The following is a 22,499-nucleotide window of genomic DNA, read 5'->3' as shown; positions in this document are numbered from 1 at the left end:
ATCTTTCCCACAATCCTGACGAGTCTCTCAGTTCCTGCCGCTGAAAAACATCCCCACAGCATGATGCTGCTGCCACCACGTTTCACCGTAGGGATGGTGCCAGGTTTCCTCCAGATGTGACACTTGGCATTCAGGCCAAAGATTTCAATCTTGGTTTCATCAGACTAGAGAATCTTGTTTCTCATGGTCAGAGTCCTTTGGGTGCCTTTAGGCAAACTCCAAGCAGGCTGTCATGTGCCTTTTACTGAGGAGTGGCTTCTGTCTGGCCACTACCATTAAGGCCTGATTGGTCACCTCTCTGACCAAGGCCCTTCTCCCCCGATTGCTCAGTTTGGCCGCCAGCTCTAGAAAGATACTTAGTGGGTCCAAACCTCTTCCATTTAAGAATGGAGGCCTTGTGGACCTTCAATGCTGCAGAAATGTTTTGGTACCCATCCCCAGATCTGTGTTTCGACACAATCCTGTCTCGGAGCTCTGCGGACAATTTCTTCAACCTCATTGCTTGGTTTTTGCTTTGACATGCACTGTCATCTGTGGGACCTTATATAGATAGACAGGTGTGTGCCTTTCCAAATCATGTCCAATAAATTGCATTTACCACAGGTGGACTCCAATCAAGTTGTAGAAACATCTGAAGGACTATCAATGGAAACAGGGTGAACTTGATCACAATTTCAAGTCATAGCAAAGAGTCTGAATACTTATGTAAATTACTTTGTTTTTTATTATTTATAAATTTGATAACATTTCTAGAAACCTGTTTTTGCTTTGTCATTATGGGGTATTGTGCGTAGATTGCTGAGAATGCTTTTTAGAATAAGGCTATAAGGTAAGAAAATGTCAAATAGGTCAAGGGGTCTGAATGCTTTCCAAATGCACTGTATGTTAATTACATTGCCGCAGGGGCGCGGAAATTTTAGGCCAAGGGGTAACGGACAAATTAAACGTATGAATATTCCAGATAAGAATCCAGCCACCCCGAATTCCCCTTGGTAGTGTTTGGGGGCCTTTTTGTCAGCCACACAGGGGCCACTCACTCTGGGGGACATACTATTCTCTAGTGCCTTTGACAGTGACCTTAACGAAAAAGGGTGCCTGGCCTGTTTCTGCTGTGCGCCGTGTTGGGACGGTGCGCTGATGACTCAGTAGACAGAGAGAATCAAAGAATGATGACATCATCAGTGCACGTCTGCGCCTCTCTCCACTACCCCAGATTCCCAATATATCCACAAGGAGAGAAAACAGTGACTATTGCCAACTGCCATCTTAATCATTTGACAAGAGCCAAAACCAGCCCTGTATAACTCCAGTCTCACACAAGAACAGTTCCCCTACCAGGGCTTCCAAAACACTCCCTCCCCTACAATGTTTTCCTCCACTGACCGTAAATCAAACTCTGTATCATAACTAAGCATAAAATCAAAGCAGGAGTTATGCAAGAGCCACATGACTCATCCTCTAACCCCATGTCCCGACCTGCTTCTTAAGACATGAACAGAGAAACTAGGAGAAACAGTGAGAATGTTCAGTGGATATCGGATACCATGCACTGCATTGAATGGTTTGTTTTGGCGTCTCTTGTACAGCAGAGGGCCCTGGTATTCTCTCTGTCCAATTAGCTGTTAACAATAGCAGCAGTGTTGCAGAGCCTCTGACCCTGTGTCTGTGGCTGAGATGGGTTGAGAGCCTGGGAGGCAGACATACACACAGGCCTACACTACATCACACCATGGGTCTTGGAAGGGAACAATCAAGTGCAAGGGTGAAGGAGGGTGGGCAGTACAAGCACATACAAACTTCCTGTACACTCGAAGACACTAGTCTTATCCAGAGCATCTTACAGATAGTCAGCAGTCAAGTCAGTGCATGTGGCCCAAGTAGGAAGTGAAACCACATCCCTTGTGTTGCCAGCAGTACAAACTAAGTTCCCATCGACTGGACAGGAAGCAATCTAACCAATGAAGACCACAGATGGTTTTGAACTGGTTATCTTGTCCTTTCCACTGCATTACTATTCAGTTCATAGTTCTGTTTCTGAGGTCTTACTGGTTTCGGCATGTTTGTCTCCTCTCCTCCCTTCACCCGGCAGCTGAGAAGACAACTCTCACAGGATGGATAGCTTCCCTGTGTCACAGGACCTAGGGGACAGAGAAGATCAGTTCAGTTATCGGGACATTGTAGCAGATCGAATGCAGGTAGAACAGCTGATGCAACACATGGGTAAGACAAAGAAACCAGGGCAAAGGGGAAGAAATGAAAGAGATGAAGGGGAGTTTAGGTCAGTGGGTGGAGAGGGGGTAACGATGATATTGTCACTGTGGTGTCCGGGTCAACCGGACTGAAATAAAGCTCAGGAAGTAAAACATAAGATAGACCTTACTAAAACAACTGTTGTACAGAGAAATCTCCAATAACTCGTAATAAAATAGAGTTTTCGGGGTCCACGGGGGAGTGAATACTTATGATAGGCACTGTATGTACTCATTTCTAATTTGATAGAAAACTAGAAAATAAAGGAAAAGAGCACTATCATTAAAGCAAACTTGGTAAGTTATATTGATAATTTGGATTACCTGTGATTTACAGGACACTGCTGAGGGGAGGACCTCTCATAATAATGGCTGCAATTGGAGTAATGGAATGGTATCAACCATACAGAAACTATGTGTTTGATCAAATTGCTGTTTCAGTAAAGAGTGCAGTGGCAGTGTAATCTCATGACTTGAATCACCTGGTAAGAAGATGTAAGGTTGATTACGCCCGATCCAAATATAGAACGGTTGCCTGGGAGATAATAAAACATGAGACTGAGGGGTCTATTCAATTTCAGCCCTCCAAGGCTTTAGCATAATCTCTTATCCCCCAGTCATACATACTATTGCTGCACTGGGTGAAAAGGGTCCATATCAGGGGATATCTTTACATGACACGTTTTTGATATTCTAGAGGATACAGACCATTTCCAATGCATATTTTGAGTTGTGTGGATTTGCACCATACCAGGACAAATTCTGAATCCAGACGTGTCTTTTAGACATGTATGATGCTGGAATTACTCTGAATATCACACATGGACATTTCCTATGGCCGGATATGGACTCATTCAATATTTTGAGATGTGCGACATCCCATTTCCTCTCTTCATGTTGACAAATGCTGACTGTATACATCGCATATCTGTGTTCTCAGCACATTCAAGATATGCTATATTGATTCCAGATATGCTTTTCTTTGCTGATCTCCATATCTGGATCTTGATATGCCGAAAATAACGACGATTTCTGATGCATTTATGAGTTTTCTACACATCCTCAATAATTTGTCGAATATGAAATCCATATTTTTTCTTTCATGCAGAAATCATTATGGGATTCCTTCCGTATATCATACATGGTATGGCCGGATATTTAGTCATTAGATATCCTGAGATAGGCCTATGTGGACATCTTATTTTCTCATTAATGACGACATCTTAATTTCTCTATATGACGACAAATACTGACAGTAGGCCTGCATAGTATATTTTCATATGCTGAGGTGACTGAGGTTCATAATCAGGATCCTGATATGCTTTTTGATCAGCTAAATAAGGACAATTTCTGATACGTCTTTGAATTTCGAGGACATGTTCAATAATTTGAAAAATATTAAATCCATATAATTCTTTGACACTTGCTAAACGTTTTGTATTCCACCTGCATAAAGGCACACGCAAACCACAAGCTAAAAGCACTGTAACTGGCAGCCTAGCAACAAGAATCCCCCTTTTCTGATGTGGAGTTCCAATTGTCATTTTTTAGATTGTAAGCGGTGTGTGGTCGAACTGACAACAAGAAATTAGAAAATGTTCCGAAAATACCTCAAATAAGTTAAAGCTAAAGTGAGCATCTAATTTGAGATGTTTTATTTATATCTTAGTAACGTTAACTAGAATCAAGAAGGTTCACTAATTAGGGGGGAGCGTAAAAGCTAACTGGTAGCCTAGCTAGGTAACAAATAACATTTCTTTCCCTTCGGGGAACACATTTGGGCGCATTTTGTATTACTGGTTAATATAAGATCGCTAACCAGAAACTTGGCCAGCTAGTTTGTACCAGTTTGTTTTCTTGTCATGAATGAAGCAGGTACGTAGCTACCTTGTGGTATGGTTATGCGAAAAGACAATATTTTCTTGCAATATCGACCCAATTTTGATGAACGATTTATGCATTGACAATTTGTAGTGGATTACAGACCAACACAAACTATCACCACGTAGGGCCTGGACTGCCAGGGACGGCCTCTGACAACCCAATCTGCACCCATCGCCCATAACAAACAGGGCTTGCAGGGGGATTGAGGGTGTGCAACTTTTATTTTCTGTTAAATAAATCAACTACATTTTCAGCATAGATTGGCCTATGTTTGTATCTTTACAGAAAACAGGTGTTCCGATTGGAGCTCTGAATTTGCTATGCTGCATTTGTTAAACAGAAATGGCAGATGTGCTTTGGATTAAATATGAAAACATTTGCTTTTCCGTGCCTTGTCGCCTACTTCTGAATATGGCGCTGTATGCTCAGTTATGTCACCTTTATGTGAAGAAGCGAAGCACAATGATTTTCAGTGCCTGAACAGGTAAAATCATTTAGATGCTGGACATTGATCATGAGTCTGATTTAGTCCATTTTCAATCAGACATATGAGGATGAATATTACATATCATGTAAGGATATCCATTGAAATTAATAATATGGGGAGAAATATGGATCCAAAAATGATCAGGTAACGACTACAGATGATACATTTCTGAAAGTATGTGGATTCGTTCATGCCTAAGCATAAAGGCTTAGACATGTCAGCATGTTGACACATACCCTATCTGAGTTAAAATATGTAAGCGGGTGCACGCTCAGAGGCATGTCTTGAAGGGATCTCACCCCAGATATCTCCCTGGACTCATACGGTGGTAGGGAGATTTCTGAGGTCCGAATTGGATGCCTGTAGAAACTGTCCCATTACAGAGAATATCCTATCTCAATATATGAAATGAAGGACGTGTTTCTGGAGCAGGTATACTCCTTATATCTAATAAAATTTTAGATATCCGGAAATATCTAGATAAAAGCACCCCCTGATATTGACCCTTTTCGCCCCGGGGATGCTTTTCAACTAACACCAGCATTCCATCCGAAACAATTCCTGCCTATATGACAATATTTTGTGAAATTTTTGTTTTGGTCTTCGGTCATTTTCTTTTGGGATGTTCACGCACACAAACATTTTGAGAGACAAGCCGAAAGTCTAGCAAGCCGAAAGTCTAGCCAGCCGAAAGTCTAGCCAGCCAAAAGTCTAGCCAGCCAAAAGTCTAGCCAGCCAAAAGTCTAGCCAGCCAAAAGTCTAGCCAGCCAAAAGTCTAGCCAGCCAAAAGTCTAGCCAGCCGAAAGTCTAGCCAGCCGAAAGTCTAGCCAGCCGAAAGTCTAGGCAGCCAAAAGTCTAGCCAGCCAAAAGTCTAGCCAGCCAAAAGTCTAGCCAGCCAAAAGTCTAGCCAGCCGAAAGTCTAGCCAGCCGAAAGTCTAGCCAGCCGAAAGTCTAGCCAGCCGAAAGTCTAGCCAGCCGAAAGTCTAGCCAGCCGAAAGTCTAGCCAGCCGAAAGTCTAGCCAGCCGAAAGTCTAGCCAGCCGAAAGTCTAGCCAGCCGAAAGTCTAGCCAGCCGAAAGTCTAGGCAGCCGAAAGTCTAGGCAGCCGAAAGTCTAGGCAGCCGAAAGTCTAGGCAGCCGAAAGTCTAGGCAGCCGAAAGTCTAGGCCCCTTCGTAGCAGATTTGTCAACAGTAGGAATTATTCAATTAAGTGTTTGTTGCCATTCAACAAGACGCAACTTGTTTTCATGTAAATGTCTTCACTTGAGAAATACTGCACCAAACATCCTTGGCAAAAACGTCAAAATGAATGACAGATCGAATTAATCTAAAATAACTCAAACTATTTTGAGGATGCGTATATTGGCTACGGCATCTCAAGATGCACAAACAGTACTATTTCTGCTTTGTTCTAGTATTTTTAGCAGAGGTCTTGTAAGGAACGATGCGAGCACACTCGTTCAGGTCAACCAGCTGAGTTTGGGTAGGCACCAGTTGAACTGAAGCATGATGACGCCTTTACACTTAGTGTATACTGATGTTATACTGGGAAACTGAGTTTCCATAGCTAGGGCTGACAATGAGGACTTGTGAAGAGCAGAATCAACAACCTCTGCATAATCAAAACAGTTGCTTTGTGAAAAGGAAAAAGTCCAGTTAGCCATGGTGATGTAAACGACAGCTTTGGCCCAGTGAGACATGGGCGCCAGCCCACGTAGATGTAAACAGAAAAGGATGAGCCTTTTGGGTAATGGAGGGATGAGATGGAGAGAAGTTAAACCTGCTTTGTGTTTGGTTTCCTTGCCATGACATTAACATTAATGAATATTGTGATACTGGTATGTCCCGGCCCTATCAGACTGTCAGTGATAAGTTGTAACATTGTGTGCACCTCTGATGCAGTGCATTGAGTCCTGGGCAAACACTCCCAAAAGTTAATTTCAAGTGCATGTTCCTTAACAATGATGGGACCAAGAATTAGGGGAAAAATTTACTGACTGGCAAATGGCAATTCAAAGCAACCAAATCCAGCAGATCATTGGCATTAATGACTCTCAACATATATTTCAAACAGATGGTAAATTGAGTTAAGTTTAGTCGATAGACGGGTGTGCCTAAAGACACTTATGTACGGCTGCTGATTATTTTCTGCAAAAAAATGTGATCATGCGTAAAAAAAAAAAACGTTGGGGAGGATCGGTGTTTAATGCACTGGGGTACATAAGTATTGGCGCCTGAAGAAAGTAGCGGAATTATGTGTAGGTTATAATTTGTAGACCGTGATCGCCTTGAGCAACATTGTTTCAATCATTGCAACACTGGTTACACTACTCACCCGCCCGCCTCCCTTTGCAATAGATGACAACCGTCAAAACGCGCCAATGCTACATTGTAACAGGTTAACCCAACTAATGAAACGAAATTATACTTGCTAATAATTATACGCCATGGCTAAGTAAAACTGGAATGATATTATAGGCTACGTTTCAGGTCTAATAACACGAGGCAATGCATTTCACAATAATAAAAACGTTATTGAAAACAAGATAAGTCAATTTTTTAAATCTTCGCAAGACAGATGTGACCGCGTGTCACATTGACGAAAGCTCAACATTAGGCTAAGTGCAAACTATTATTGCGCAAATAATGAAGTATCTTGTCTGCCAAAAAAACGTGTTTCAGAGATAAAGACCGTTTAAATTTCCTCACAAATTTATCAGTAATAGGTTGAAATAAAGGCCCGTCTTAGCCTACTTCTGCAACACGTCGAGTACACAAAAATTGCCCCTTTTTCATCAGCTTGCAGAAGCTCTTCTAAGGAGACAGACAAACTCACCTCTGGTGAAGGACTAAGGCTTCAAAGACCGACAAAATCCTGAGTATTCAACGCTTTCAGGTTATCCAAGCTGTAAACTAAACGACTATATTTCATGTACCCTTGTCACCTCCAATGTTCTCGTGAAGCCTGTTAGAAGGGACATGAGTGAAAAAACCGTGCAATTGAGATCCACCGTAAGGCGATTTGTGAAGACATTCAATATGGCCGTCGGACTAGTCGAGGCCAGGCGTGGTTGATTTAATATGTGGGGGTACCCGCTCTGCTCAGCAGCAGCGATGAGAACTCCCCCAACTTTAAAATAGAGTATTCTAACAGTGTTGGTGGGTGTACTCCATGCTGTCATAGTTGTGTGTACAATATATGATACTAAATGGAGGGAGAAAATCAACATACCAAATCCTACGAATTGCCCTGAAGCCAGGTTACACACACCTTGTCCTTCTAAGTTATCTCCATTTATTCCAGTTTCCTTCCTTTCACCTGTGGATCCAATATAGTCTATGGAGTATCCATGATAAATAGAACAATAACACGGGAAAAGTCAGTACACAAAGGGAAACAGTATCTATATTAGTTATATTATATCATAACGAACATGGTATCAGCTTTGTCTCAAATAAGGACTCTAACAAATAAGGTTGTCTGCCATGATGTCTGTGAATACTTCTCTCATACCTGCTTTGTAAAACACTGAACCCTTTTCCTTTAAGTCTTTGTCTTCACAGAGCATCACAGAAACATTGGTGGGAAAAGTACCCAATTGTCATACTTGAGTAAACGTAAAGACACCGTAATAGAAAATGACTCAAGTAAAAGTCAGCCAGTAAAATTGTACTTGAGTAAAAGTCAAGGGAATTTGGTTTAAAATATACTTAAGAATCAAAAGTAAATGCAATTACTAAAATATACTTAAGTATCAAAGGTCAAAGTAAAAATAATTTCATATTTCTTATATTAAGCAAACCACACGGCACCATTTATTTTTTTATTTTAGTTACAGAAAGCCAGAGGCACACTCCAACATTCAGACATAATTTACAAACGAAGCATGTGTGTTTAGTGAGTGCCAGATCAGAGGCAGTAGAGATGACCAGGGATTTTCTGTTTATAAGTGCGTGAATTAATCAATTTTCCTGACCTGCTAAGCATTTAAAATGTAACGAGTACTTTTGGGTGTCAAGGAAAATGTATTGAGAATGTATTGCTTCTACACCTGCATTACTTGCTTTTTGGGGTTTTTGGCTGGGTTTCTGTACAGCACTTTGAGATATCAGCTGATGTACGAAGGGCTATATAAATACATTTGATTTGAGTAAAAAGTACAATATCTTCCTAAGGAATGTAGTGAAGTAAAAGTAAAAGTAGTCAAAGATACCCCATAAAACTACTTAAGTAGTACTTTAAAGTATTTTTACTGAGGTACTTTACACCACTGCTCACAAATAACTCTCCCTCACTCAATAATCTTCCAATGCAATGCAATGAATTCAAACATGAGAATTAAGCATTTATGGATCGATTTATAACACTTATAATGTTCAGCTCTGTGAAGACGTTTGTTTAAATTTCATCAGTTGGTTTTGTGAGGCTATATTTGCCGTGAGCCTAAATGGGTATACTCTTGAAAAAGTTAAGAATTCCATGTTGCATTCCCTAATCCTTCTTTACTAACACATAACTTTGCATGCTACGTCATCTAGTGGACACAAACTGTTATTACACTAAGGAGACACGAAGAAGTGTCTTCTAAAACACTGGTTTAGACATTTCTTTGACCACGCAATTAAGCATAACTTGATGTTTCAGAGATTTACTGGTTTGGGTGAGCAGCAATCAAAGCATTTTGTATTTCATCAACAGTGGGAGATTAGTAAGTGCTAGTACCAGTTAGAATTGTAGATCTTAGTTCTCAGAAATGATTTCTTAATTCTAAATTCACTTTATTATTGGGGTCAGCAGTGGGTCTCCATTCTCTCAGCTGAGACTCTTTGTTTCCTGATGTATTGCTGGGTTCTTGCTGATTCTGTATGTGGGTACTTCCTGAAAAACTGCACAATCTGGGGTAATCTCAGTAACCTAACATGAAAGTACTCTGTTATAACAGGAATCTTGAAGTCATACCTATAGATATTCCGTGCAAAGTAAGCAATTTAGACATGGCCATGAATAAGATTTCCAAGTTCGTAAAGTTGGATTTTAAAGGCCTATCAAACCTAAAAATCTCTCAAGTGGATGATTGAGACAAAAAAGGCTTCTCAACAGTTTTTACCCCCAAGCCATAAGACTTCTGAACAGGTAACCAATGGTTACCCGGACTATTTGCATTGTGTACCCCCCCAACCCCTCTTTTACGCTGCTGCTACGCTCTGTTTATCTTATATGCATAGTCACTTTAACCATACATCCATGTACATACTACCTCAATTGGCCAGACCAACCAGTGCTCCCGCACATTGGCTAACTGGGTTATCTGCATTGTGTTCCAACTCCTGCCAACCCCTCCTTTTACGCTACTGCTACTCTCTGTTCATCATATATACATAGTCACTTTAACTATACCTACATGTACATACTACCTCAATAAGCCTGACTAACCGGTGTCTGTATATAGCCTTGCTACTCTTATTTTCAAATGTATTTTTACTGTTGTTTTATTTCTTTACTTGCATACACACACACACACACACCTTTTTTTGCACCATTGGTTAGAGCCTGTAAGTAAGCATTTCACTGTAAAGTCAACACCTGTTGTATTCGGCGCACATGACAAATAAACTTTGATTTGATTGTGCTCTTGGACACCTAGAAGCTCTTTGGGAGCTGGGTTTGGCTCATAACAGACTCACAACCTTGGCAGACCATTTGTTTCAGGGCCTGGCCAACCTCTCCCTGCTACATCTGGACAACAACCTCATTGCAACCGTCAGCTCCTCATCCTTTCAGCCTCTCTCCAGTTTGAAGACAGTGAATTTAACCAAGAACAACCTTTATATGGTTGGCTGCCTAGAAGGCAACCCATAGACTTGCTCCCACAAAATGTCCAATGTTTGGTCGTGACAGTCGGCCGTGGCCTGGAACCCCTCCATCATACTGCAAAGCAACTCCTCGTGCCTACAAATGGTGGCTCCTTGGGAGGAGATAGTGCAGCGTAGCTGGTCCAAGTCTGCTGTGTCAGTCATGTCCAGTTCATACTATCAGGAATCAAGGTAAGACCCAGATACAGACTGTCGGAGTAACAATGTTTATTGTGGCAACAGGACAGGCAAAGACAGGTCAAGGCAGGCAGGGGTTGAAAATCCAGGGTAAGGCAAAGGTACCGGACAGCAGGCGGTCTCAGGGTCAGGCAGAGTTCAGTAATCCAGAGGTGGAGCAAAGGTACAGGACAGCAGGCGGTCTCAGGGTCAGGCAGAGTTCAGTAATCCAGAGGTGGAGCAAAGGTACAGGACTGCAGGCGGTCTCAGGGTCAGGCAGAGTTCAGTAATCCAGAGGTGGAGCAAAGGTACAGGACAGCAGGCGGTCTCAGGGTCAGGCAGAGTTCAGTAATCCAGAGGTGGAGCAAAGGTACAGGACAGCAGGCAGGCTCAGTATCTGGCAGAGAGGTCAGGCGGGCAGGTACAGGGTCAGGACAGGCCAAAAACCAAGAGGGTGACGAAAGAGAGGGAAACGATAGGCGCTGACAGGAAAACCTCTGGTTAGCTTGAACGAGCAAGATGAACTGGCAACAAACAGACAGAGAACACAGGTATAAATACACAGGGGATAATAGGTGTTGTGTCTTTGGCTATGCCGGATTAAGTGATATGACATGCTATTCTATAAAATAATTTCTCCGTAATTAATATCACCTGATTGAGCTAATCATGTAAATGTAATTAACTAGAGTCGGGCACCACAAAATAATATTTATAGAGCTGTTATCTTCCGAATAAACTCTTAAAGACCTAGTAATATTGTACATTCATAGCAGTCAATATCAATCTTCATCTTAATTCAGTTTCATCTGAAAGTTGTAAATTCTTTTATCTGCACGAACCCTGGCTAATAATTTGAATCAGCAACACAAAATTGGGTTTAATTATTTATTTACAACATACCTAACTAATCACACAGAATTACACATACACATAATTCAATCATAACTTGATTACAAATTACGTCATAAAGGAAAACTTCCCTAGCGGGCGGAACAGATATGACAGCTTGTTACACAAAGGAAAAGGGCTGGGTTTGAGTGAAAGAGCAGGAAGACTGAGGAACAAAGGGAAGAAGCTGTGCTATCGTAAATACAGTATCTTATGCATTCTAAATTACCGCTCATTTGGAAAAGGAAATGCAATAAATATTTACTCTGAGCTGCGCTTCGGTAGGTTGGTGGTAGATGGAAGGCCGTGTTGCCCAACCAAGTCCTTTGAAGAATGTCTCTGGTGGTCAATTGGATACGTTGTAGTAATGTTGTTGTGTGGAAGACGGGATACTCTGTCTGTTCCTTCCTAACCTGCTAACTCAACGGCTTGGAGGTATCACTTCTGTAGTGAATAAGAGTTCAAAGTTCATACCATTCGCAACAAAAGCTCACGCTGATGTCGGCTTCGTTCTGTAGTTATTATCTGAACCATTCTGACATAGGACCGTCGTCCTACATCCCCGGAACAGAAAGTTCTATAGTCGTCAAGGGCTTATATAGGAAGGGAGAGGAGGGCATGTTTGAAAAGTTTTATAGCCCATGTCCCTTCACAGGGCGGGCCACTGATTGTGCAGCCCTATCTTATGAAAACCCACATCTCACATTTTAGAAGCTAAAATCACATTTCATCCCATCACAAATAATTTAATATTCAAACATTTAAATTGAACAACAATTCCATGTGAATCTGATAACTCTGATGTGTAGACTTTCCACATAGAGTTTATGTCATCTGATCATTGATGAGAATGTCTCAAATGAGAACCAAACTGACATCATATTCATTAAATACCACCGCATATGTTCAATTGTTCGGATTACCAGAATATAGTTAATTTCCCCCCACCTTCTGATGTTTCCAGAATCTCTACGTTAACCAAGGGGTTTTGCAAATGTAACCTCACTAGGGTAGAGAGAGGAAAAAGGGGGGAAGAGGTATTTATGACTCTCATAAACCTACCCCCCAGGCCAACGTCATGACATAGGGAAGATGGGTGACACCTGGAGGGGGGAGGAGACAAGCACAAGGACAGGTGAAACAGATCAGGGCGTGACAGTCACAAGGGACTATCTCATCTACCTATCAACTTTCTTGAAGGTCTGAAATCTTCATTGGTATTCCAGGCAGGGAGTCTTAATATTAAGGAGTTGTACTTAGACATATTCATTCACACACCCCGGTTGTGGTTCCTTGAGATCAGTAAGAATGAGTTCACAGTCCTCACTCCAAAGCTGTATCACCCAATCTCAAGGCTCAACAGACTGTATCTGTCCAAAGCCCGACTTCAGTCCTTAGATTTCCTCATAGGAGCAAACCTTAGCAGAGTCCCTTTCTTGCAGGTGAGAAAGAACAACATAACAGTAGTCAATGAGACAATAAGTTGCGTTCTTTCCCTGCCTTGACATACCTGGACATGCAAGATAATCATTTTACCTATGGCTGCAGCAATGCTTGGTTTGTCCAGTGGATGGAGAACGACAAGCAAACACAGGTTGTTGGCTCCACAGAGTTTACCTACAACTATCCTGCCGATCTAAAGGACACCAAGCTGTTGGACGTTGAGCTTCAGTTCTGTACAGTACACTTAGGACTTTACTGCTACATCTCTTCCACTTCTCTGGTCCTCCTCACCCTGATAGCATCCTTTGCCAACCACTTCTCTGGTCCTCTTCACCCTGATAGCATCCTTTGCCTACCACTTCTCTGGTCATCCTCACCCTGATAGCATCCTTTGCCTACCACTTCCTGAAATGGCAGGTAATAGACGGCTATCACCTCTTCTTGGCTTTCCTCCATGACACCAAGCAAAGGAATAAGCACATGCCTCGTGGATGTCAGTATGATGCCTTAATCTCCTACAACGTCTACGATGAGCCCTGGGTCCTGAAGGAGCTTCTACCAGAGCTGGAGGGAGAGCAGGGCTGGAAGCTGTGTCTCTACCACCGGGACTTCCAACCAGGCAAACCAATCATAGACAACATTATGGACGCCATCTACGGAAGCCGCAAGACCATCTGTGTGATCAGCCACCGCTACCTGAAGAGTGAGTGGTGCTCCCGGGAGATCCAGGTGGCCAGCTTCCAGCTCTTTGATGAGCAGAAGGACGTCCTGATTCTGGTGTTCCTGGAGGAGATCCCAACCCACCAGCTGTCACCATACCACCGGATGAGGAGCTGGTGAAGAGACACACATACCTGAGCTGGCTCAGAGCCGGGGAGCACACCAGGGTCTTCTGGCAGCAACTACGGCTGGCTTTAGAGACCAAGGATGGCCCTGCTGAAGAAAATCCCATCCTCTCTGGGGTGGAGGCACTGTGACTGTGACAACTTGATTTGAAACAACCATCTCATTCTGAACCTTTTCTTTACATCTGCATGGGAATATCATTAAGAAATGCTTATACATAATTAACCAGTTCATGATCACATTTACCTGTTAGACTTATTTTTGCTTGTCATACTGTAGAATTATTCATCTGAATGTATTACTTGATTTTTCCTGTATCTTAATTGTCTCATGAATGAATGCAATATAATCATACTATTTCAGTTTCTTTGTATCTTTTTAATTCAACTCATCTCTGTCATACACAAATGTTCAACAAAAATGTGATAAAATATTATTTGAACCTTAAGAAACATTGTTTGGGTGACTTGTGAGTTGGGGTGTCAAGTTTAAGTAACTGCCAAGTGTTTCCAGATTTCTATGAAATATGTCCTATAATTAATTACAATATGAGATAGTTTTCCTTCCACATTTAAAAAAAATTAAGTATGTTTAAATGCAGCTTTTCTGTGTTAGAAAGGATGTGTGGGTACCCCAACACAACAGAATGGTTTTGGCATATAGTGATCATTACAAATATGAACGCGATTAGAACACTGATGATATCATCCTCTATGAGGAAATAGGAAGCATTTTTGAAACGGTCTGTTTGAGATAAAAAAATTTACCTGGGATTTCGGAAGTGTTTTTTCTCAAATGTATGCTTTGGCTACAGAAAAGAGTATAGGATGACTCAACATTATTTGGGTATGAGTTAACAGAAAACCTTTACTGGACAGTTACTTTAACATGTGATTATACGTTTTGATGTTGTCCATTGAGAACAGATGATCACAGTTGTTATTCTTCGAAAAGGTATCTATCATAAACTGACTCCTATTCGACACAGCCCATCATGTCTGGGGTGATTCTTTTAGGCTCTTGGAGTATCCTGCTGAGAGCCAGGAGCATGAGGGACTCGTAGTGGTAGTACTCTGAGCCCACATACAATTTGACTCCATCAGGGCCACACATGCCTGCCTCGATGCCGGAGATGGGCAGTGGGGCCTCTCTGGCTACTACCCTAGGGGTGGCAGACAGGTCAATGTCCTGCATCGTCTGTCCTGTAGGGGGAAATAGAGACAGGAAAAAAAGTTTTTCACTGAGTGTGTTAAAGGTTCCCAAAGATGACTCCACGTTTGCCCCGCAGGTCTTGTGGCACGTCAGGCCTCTCCAGCAGGGGGAGGTAATGAGTCATTAAAGGTCCAATGCAGCTGTTTATTTTTTATTTTTTTAACATCAAATAATTTCTGACACAGGAAAATCACAATTTTTGTGAATATTGATGTAAAAAGAGCAACACTTTTTGGGGGATAGATTTGAATGTACTCAAGTTCAATGTCCAATTAGTTACCTTGAATAATGTGCACAATATGGTGATCTGCACAAACAAAGGCTGCATTCACAGGTCCTTCGATGCCCAGCTCCTCTATCAGGCTTTTAGGGTAGCCCTCAATCAGAGTGGAGGGAGCTGCTGATTTGTAGATGTAAACTTGGTCGCCCTGTCAACCGGAAATGGTGGCATTCAGGTGTGTTTTATGTGCCATGGGACAAACAGAGGCATGATGATGTAACAAACAGTTGACTGAATGAAAGTAATTTTCTATATACTCAAATCAAATCCATTTTGGTTGTTGTCACATCCTTCGTAAACGAGTTGTAGTCTAACAGTGAAATATTTACTTAAGGGTCTTTTTCCATAAATGCAGAGTAAAAGTGACATGAGGAGTAAATACATTGAATAACAATAAAGAGTAAAAAATAACATGGCTATACAGGGACTACAAGTACCGAGTTGATGTGCAGGGGTACGAGGTCATTGAGGTAGCCATGTACATATACTGTAGGTATGGGTACTGTTGTCGTGAGTAAAGCTCTGAACATGTTATTTATCGCAAGTGAAGTCCCTGTCTTCCCCTACATCCTGTAACCTTTGACCCACCTTGATAATGTAGATCTTGTCACTGTAGGAGAAGACTGCGTCCACGCCGTTGGCCACTTCCTTCCAGGTTCTGGCAATGGGGAAGGTGTGTTTACCATCACGATGGGTGTCTAGACGCATATAATTACGACCTGAGGAAGTGGGATGGAGGTGAAAATTGGCAACTGTCTAATGCGAGTTGTGCACACAACTGAACACAAAGGCTTAGTTCTTACCAGTGAAGGCATAGGTCTTGCCTGAGTTGTCTGAGGTGATGGCATCCAATGTCACTTCACTGCATTTGGGAACCTTTGTCTCACCGCCATGGCCTACAATCCAGCAATAACATGTCTCAACACAATCCAAAAGCTTTTTTTCCCTGAAATGGTGTTGTTATTACCATTCACCATTCATCTGTTCAATCTCACACCATGCACACTGGGCAGAGGAGGCTGGTGGGGTGAGCTATAGGAGGACACACTTATTGTAATGGCTGGAATGGAATAAATGGAATGGAGTTAAACATGTGGTTTCTATATGTTTGATGTGTTGATGATACCGTTCCATTTATACCATTCCAGCCATTACAATGAGCCCATCCTCCTACAGCTCTTTCCACCAGCCTCCTCTGACAATGAATTGATTTTGATAAAGGAGGAAGCGTAACATCCTTTGCATGGTTCTCTTACCGAAATTGGGGCAACTCATGAAGTAGTGCCTTGCGTCCTTAGGGTACACTCCATTCACCTCCCCAGATACAGGGTGGAACCGGGTGAAGTTGTGACCATGGAAACAGTAGTATTGCTCTAGCCAACGGAAGGCAGACGTACAGTTGGGCAGGTGGGCCCACTGTCTCTCCTTTACTGACTGCGTGGCGATGTCATAGTTGTACACTTCTTCTCCTGTGAGAGAGGAAACATATGCTAGGCAGCACACACCAAGACTAGGAAACTCCATAACACATTTCCTGGTATGATGTCTGTGAATAAATTCTAACTGTTTAGGGCCTCCCAGGTGGCGCAGTGGTTAAGGGCGCTGTACTGCAGCGCCAGCTGTGCCATCAGAGACTCTGGGTTTGCGCCCAGGCTCTGTCGTTACCGGGTGGTCTGTGGGGCGACGCACAATTGGCCTAGCGTGGTCTTAGTATTTTGTGTTTTCTTTATTATTTTGGTCAGGCCAGGGTGTGACATGGGTTAATTATGTGGTGTGTTTTGTCTTGTTTTTTTTGTAGGTATCGGGATTGTGATATAGTAGGGTTATCTAGAATAGTCTATGGCTGTCTGGAGTGGATCTCAATCAGAGGCAGGTGTTTATCGTTGTCTCTGATTGGGAACCATATTTCGGCAGCCATATTCTTTGAGTGTTTCGTGGGTGATTGTTCCTGTCTCTGTGTTAGTTTGCACCAGCATAGGCTGTTTCGGTTTTTCACGGTGTTTGTTTTGTATTATGTTCATGTTTGAGTTTTTCCTTTATTAGAGAACATGAACACCAACTACGCCGCATTTTGGTCCGATCCTTGCTACACCTCTTCTTCAGAGGAGGAGATCGAAGAAAACCGTAACAGGAGGGCTTGGCCGGTAGGTATGTCCTTGTCTCATCACGCACCAGCGACTCCTGTGGCGGGCCGGGCGCAGTGCGCGCTAACCAAGGTTGCCAGGTGCACAGTGTTTCCTCCGACACATTGGTGCGGCTGGCTTCCGGGTTGGATGCGTGCTGTGTTAAGAAGCAGTGCGGCTTGGTTGGGTTGTGTATCGGAGGACGCATGACTTTCAACCTTCATCTCTCCCGAGCCCGTACGGGAGTTGTAGCGATGAGACAGGATAGTAGCTACTAAAACATTTGGATACCACGAAAAAGGGGTATAAATAAATAAAATGTATAAATGTTTATAGCAACAAACCAGAGAAATGTTCATTATGGTCTTATTTACATTTACATTTAAGTCTTATGTGGGGCATCAAAGGGTTAACAGGCTTACCCTTGAAGAATAGGACAGAGTCTGAGTTACACTCTCCCTTGGGGCACTCCACCGCAGCGTCCAGGTGGCTGGGCACCCCTGGGAAGTCCAGCTGGATGTCCTTGGGGTAGCCCTCCTCCAGACTGTGGTTATAGTAGCTGAAAACCTTGTCGTCCTGTAATTGAGGAGGGATGGAGAATACGGAGTATACTAAGTGAATGCTGTCAGAAGTGTCATATACCCCCAAAATCTGAGGGTGCACAAAGTATGTGAGGATGGTAGGGGGGTGGTCCGAAGTTGGAGAATTTAACATTTTTCAAACACCTGCACAGCCTTTTCCTGCAATCTAGAGCCATAATCATTATGCTTAATTATTTGTAAAAAACATAAATATATTTTTCTGCATATCTCAAGCTTTCTGTCTGTTCCTGACTGATGGTTGTTTTTTTTAAGAAACTAACTATGCTTCTCTGCATCTCTGCTAAAATCTGGGTAAAAGATTGAAGGAATGTGAGTCTTATTCAGTACATTTAGTTATTGCTTGCTTTTATAAAGTCTACCAACCTTGCTAGCAGGCATGCTCAATAAGATAGTTTAACAAGCTAGCCCCTCCAACTTGATAGCCTGTAATGGCTTCTTGCTAGCTAGTTATGCGATTGGGAGGCTATCTGGGCTAGCTAAAGCCAACTTCATAAAATTGCTAGGTGGCTAGCAGCATGACAGAGAAACAACAACCAAAAATGTTTACAAATAAATACAAATAAATCTCATGTATATATATATATATATATAGTATGTATTTTTTACAGGACAAATCTGAGAGAGCACATGCTACTATGCCACCTATGGGAACACATGATTGCATAACTTGACTTTTAAAAAGAATGCCCAAGCTGATGAGTCACTAGTTAAACTACGTGTTAAAGTTCCCTATTCATATGGATATCGACTACATCATTGATATTGACAGTACCAGGAAAAAGTAGATGTGATCATGTTCTTTAAGTTTTTCACTGTTGTGCATGCGGAAGGCAGCGTCAACATGCCCCAGGCGATGGTCGTCATCTAGCTCCTTGAAGAAGGCACTGGAGACCTGAGCTGGACCTTTGAAGCCGTTCCACAGGTGATTCCCTTAGAGTAGCATAGTTCAGATCTGGGATCAGATATACTCATGGAAATGTAAGCTTACACTCTCCTTACACAAATATCTAGTACAAACCCACGTTTACAGGTCATGTTAACCCATATCAAAAATACCCACTAACTAATCCACTACACTCTTGAAAATAGGATTCAAAAAGGGATGTTTGGCTGTCCACATAGGAAAACCCTTTTTAGTTCCAGGTAGAACTCTTTTGGGTTCCATGGGAAAGGGTTCTACATGGAACCCAATAGAGTTCTACGTGGAACCAAAATGATTCTACCTGTAACCAAAAAGGGTTCCTCAAAGGGTTCTACTATGGGAACAGCCGAAGAACCCTTTTAAGTTCGAGATTGTAGCTTTTTTCTAAGAGCGTACCCGTAACCCTCGCCATCCCGATGGGGACATAATGACATTTCATGACAATGACAAAGCCCACTGTAGGGAGAATGAGGGTAAAAAAGACGACTCATAACATGATTTTGATACCCTTGAAGAAGAAGGTGTGTCCTTTCTCGTCGGGGGCGATGGCGTCAAACTCGATGCCGTCACACCGGTCTGGGTTGGCGTTGTGTTCGACCTGATCCTCGTGGTGGTGGTGGTCTAATGGGCCAGTCAGAGTCAAGGTGAGATGCACGTTGAATGACTTTTCATGTGGTGATTTGGAAGTCATACATCCTACTCTCATATAAAAGCATGTAGGACATGAGTAATGGGCTGAAAGGGAGTTGAATAACACCTGTGCCCGTGGCAAGTTGCAACCCTAGTTGTTTGCCTTGCCTAAGCACATCTGGATCAGTCAATGACTTTTGAGGTCCTACATTTTGACAGGCTGTTAAATGAATATGGATCTTAGACTCACCTGACATCATTACATCATGGATCCTGTGTAGAAAAAAAGCATACATTATTCATCATAAACTATAATGTCCTCATTCTGATGAGACATGAGTGAGGTCATAGAGATGGGAAATGAGATAATACACTGCACATCATGACTCCACCCTCTGGTTAGACAGACCAATAATGATGCTGGAGTATACAGAGCCATATTCCCTTATAGAGCAGCTCAAAGGGATTCCTGATTGATATGAAGGGGATCTGTAATGATGAGGTAACGGGGTGATTCAGTGACAGAAGTGCTGAGGTACACGACTGACTTTGACCACTCTTTGTGTGTTTGGGTTATTGATCCTGCCTTGACCTCTGTGACATTGCAAACAAACTTATGGAACTAACCCAGCCAATGTGGGGGAGCATAGTATCCAATTGGGTTGCGTAAGACATGTCTTAACACAGCACAGCGAAGCCCATAATGTGTTGAATAAAGTAACAATTCAACAAAGTAAGTACAGAGGCAATTTAGAGGCAGTGTATTTTGCTGTGGCTACCCTGAACATGAATAAGAGAATAAGAAGATGCCATTTTGGTAGCCCAGCGGTTAAGAGAGTTGGGCCAGTAACAGAAGGTCGCCGACTGGGTGAAAAATCTGTCAATGTGCTGTTGAGCAAAACACTTAACCCTAATTGCTCCTGTAAGTGGCTCTGGATAAGAGCGTCTGCTAAATGACTAATCAGCAGTACTCACGTTGGAGCAGCATAGCTGAGTGCTAGTGCCAAGCACAGGCAGAGTGTTTGGGAGAGAAGCATCACGTTGAGCGGTCCTCCTCTGGGTCCAGGTACCGAAGAGAGCTGAGCTGAGAAAGGTGCCTGAGCAGGAGTTGACCAGACCTTTTATACTGGGTCTGGATTTACCAATGTGCTTTTTGTGTGTGGGAGTGTGGGTTGTTCTGCACTTTGTTTACTGAAAGAGCAGCGGGGGAGGGTAGTAGTTCTGTGCTCTGTTTACTGAAAGTGCAGGGGGAGTGTAGGACTTTTTTCTGTTGCAAAATGATTATTGAGCAGAAACTTTTATTGAAACTTTTATTGATTACTGAGCAGAAAAGTTTTATATATGCATCTCATATAATGCAATCAATATGAGCACATTTAAAAATGAGTTTATATGTCAAATTCTAATAAATATTGAACATGTTGGGATGTTACACATTAATCTGGTTTGGCCAACATCATTGGGTCAAATGAAATATCATTTCCTGGATTCAAGCGGCACACTTTTGGCAAGTTTTAGCCAGGACTTTGGACAAGTGAGTTCATAAAGTAGGAGCACAGAAATCAGAGTCAGACAGGGAGATAAACAGTAATCTGTAACAGAAGGAGCCTTGCTTATCTTTGATCTATCATTTGAAACTATAGACACTGGATTTCTAAGAAACAAGTCAAAATAAAGAACGAGTACATTGCAACCTCTATCACTCCAGTGTTAATTTGCTAAGTTGTAATTACTTCGCTACTATGACCTATTTATTGCCTTACCTCCTTACTACATTTGCACACACTGTATATAGACTTTTTCTATTGTGTTATTGACTGTACGTTTGTTTATTCCATGTGTAACTCTGTGTTGTTGTTTGTGTCGCACTGCTTTGCTTCATCTTGGCCAGGTCGCAGGTGTAAATGAGAACTTATTCTCAACTGGCCAACCTGGTTAAATAAAGGTGAAATAATTGTATTATTATTTTATTTTTTAAAATAAAGATTTAAACCCAATCCAAATGTTTTTCGAGGTGTCAGTCTCATGATACATGTATTCAATTTTACTGAGTCATTACCATAGCGTAGGCTATGACACATGACTGTATTTCACAACATAACTACTGGGGATAGACAGCATTTCAAAAGCTTTTAGACTTCAACCTTACAAAACAAATGTGCAGTCAGACTGCAGTGTACAATAACTGCAGTACATTGTAGTATAACTGTAGTTAGAGTGCAGTATAACTGCAGTATGCTGCAAATACTGTGTCCAAAATACTATTTTCTTTTTACTGCAGTAATTTTGCAGCATAACTGCAGTTACAATGCAGTATAACTGCAGTTCAAACGCAGTACACTGCAGTTATTTTGCAATTACTGCGTCCAAAATACTACAATAGACTGCAGTTACTGCACTTTTAGTTTTAAAACTTCAACCTTTTTTGTAAGGGCAGAGGTGAAATTACAGTAACATCACATACCCTGTTGTTACACATGATATAAAATTGCCAATTTTGTAAAAGTTAGTTTATTTTGTGAGGAATCACCTACTCTTAACAACAGCAATTTTAATTGAAATACCTAGAACTCTAATAACAGAAATAAAGTTCCACCCTTACTTTTTGGTCAGTGCTAGTGGGGATCCTTGAGACATCCCTACTCTAAACCATAACCCAAACCCTTACCTAACCTTAACCTTAACCCCTGCCCTTACTCTAGCCCTAACCCTAACCTTAACCCCTACCCTTACCCTAGCCCTAACCTTAACCATAACCCTTACCTAACCCTAACCTTAACCCTTACCTAACCCTAACCTTAACCCTTACCTAACCCTTACCTAACCCTAACCTTAACCCTTACCTAACCCTAACCTTAACCCTTACCCTAGCCCTAACCTTAACCATAACCCTTACCTAACC

At 42.0% G+C, this 22,499-nt stretch overlaps 2 protein-coding genes and 1 pseudogene across 2 annotated transcripts in view; 1 reads left to right on the top strand and 2 right to left on the bottom strand.

The window, feature by feature from the left end:
• The window catches only part of LOC135542632 (radixin-like), a 36,147-nt gene extending 28,409 nt beyond the window's left edge, over positions 1-7,738 (bottom strand). Inside the window, exons 1-2 of the mRNA XM_064969741.1 lie at positions 7,455-7,738; positions 2,047-2,138 (exon numbers count right to left, since the gene is read on the bottom strand). Coding sequence (XP_064825813.1) covers positions 2,047-2,058 — 12 coding nt within the window. The 5' untranslated portion in view covers positions 2,059-2,138; positions 7,455-7,738. The remainder of the gene's footprint in view (positions 1-2,046; positions 2,139-7,454) is intronic.
• Positions 7,739-13,109: 5,371 nt separating this feature from the next.
• LOC135541691 (toll-like receptor 13) lies at positions 13,110-14,922 on the top strand (annotated as a pseudogene).
• hpxb (hemopexin b) lies at positions 14,186-20,729 on the bottom strand. Its single transcript, XM_064969739.1, has 10 exons — positions 20,573-20,729; positions 19,848-19,870; positions 19,475-19,588; positions 18,818-18,975; positions 17,866-18,019; positions 16,577-16,789; positions 16,124-16,216; positions 15,909-16,039; positions 15,321-15,468; positions 14,186-15,030 (listed from the first exon to the last, which is right to left on the bottom strand). Exons 1-10 carry the CDS (start codon positions 20,632-20,634, stop codon positions 14,804-14,806), a joined length of 1,323 nt encoding a protein of 440 aa, XP_064825811.1. The 5' UTR covers positions 20,635-20,729; the 3' UTR covers positions 14,186-14,803.
• Positions 20,730-22,499: the final 1,770 nt, after the last annotated feature.

Source organism: Oncorhynchus masou, chromosome 6 (assembly GCF_036934945.1).
Source record: "Oncorhynchus masou masou isolate Uvic2021 chromosome 6, UVic_Omas_1.1, whole genome shotgun sequence".
Lineage (NCBI taxonomy): Eukaryota > Metazoa > Chordata > Actinopteri > Salmoniformes > Salmonidae > Oncorhynchus > Oncorhynchus masou.
This window is presented reverse-complemented; position numbering and strand designations above follow the sequence as displayed.

Coding starts and splice junctions, on each gene's coding strand:
- hpxb (XM_064969739.1), bottom strand. CDS start 20,634: ATGCTTCTCTCCCAAACACTCTGCCTGTGCTTGGCACTAGCACTCAGC. Junction 19,871..20,572: donor CTCAGCTATGCTGCTCCAAC/GTGAGTACTGCT, acceptor TTTTCTACACAG/GATCCATGATGTAATGATGT. Junction 15,031..15,320: donor TATTGTGCACATTATTCAAG/GTAACTAATTGG, acceptor TTCCCCCTACAG/GACAGACGATGCAGGACATT.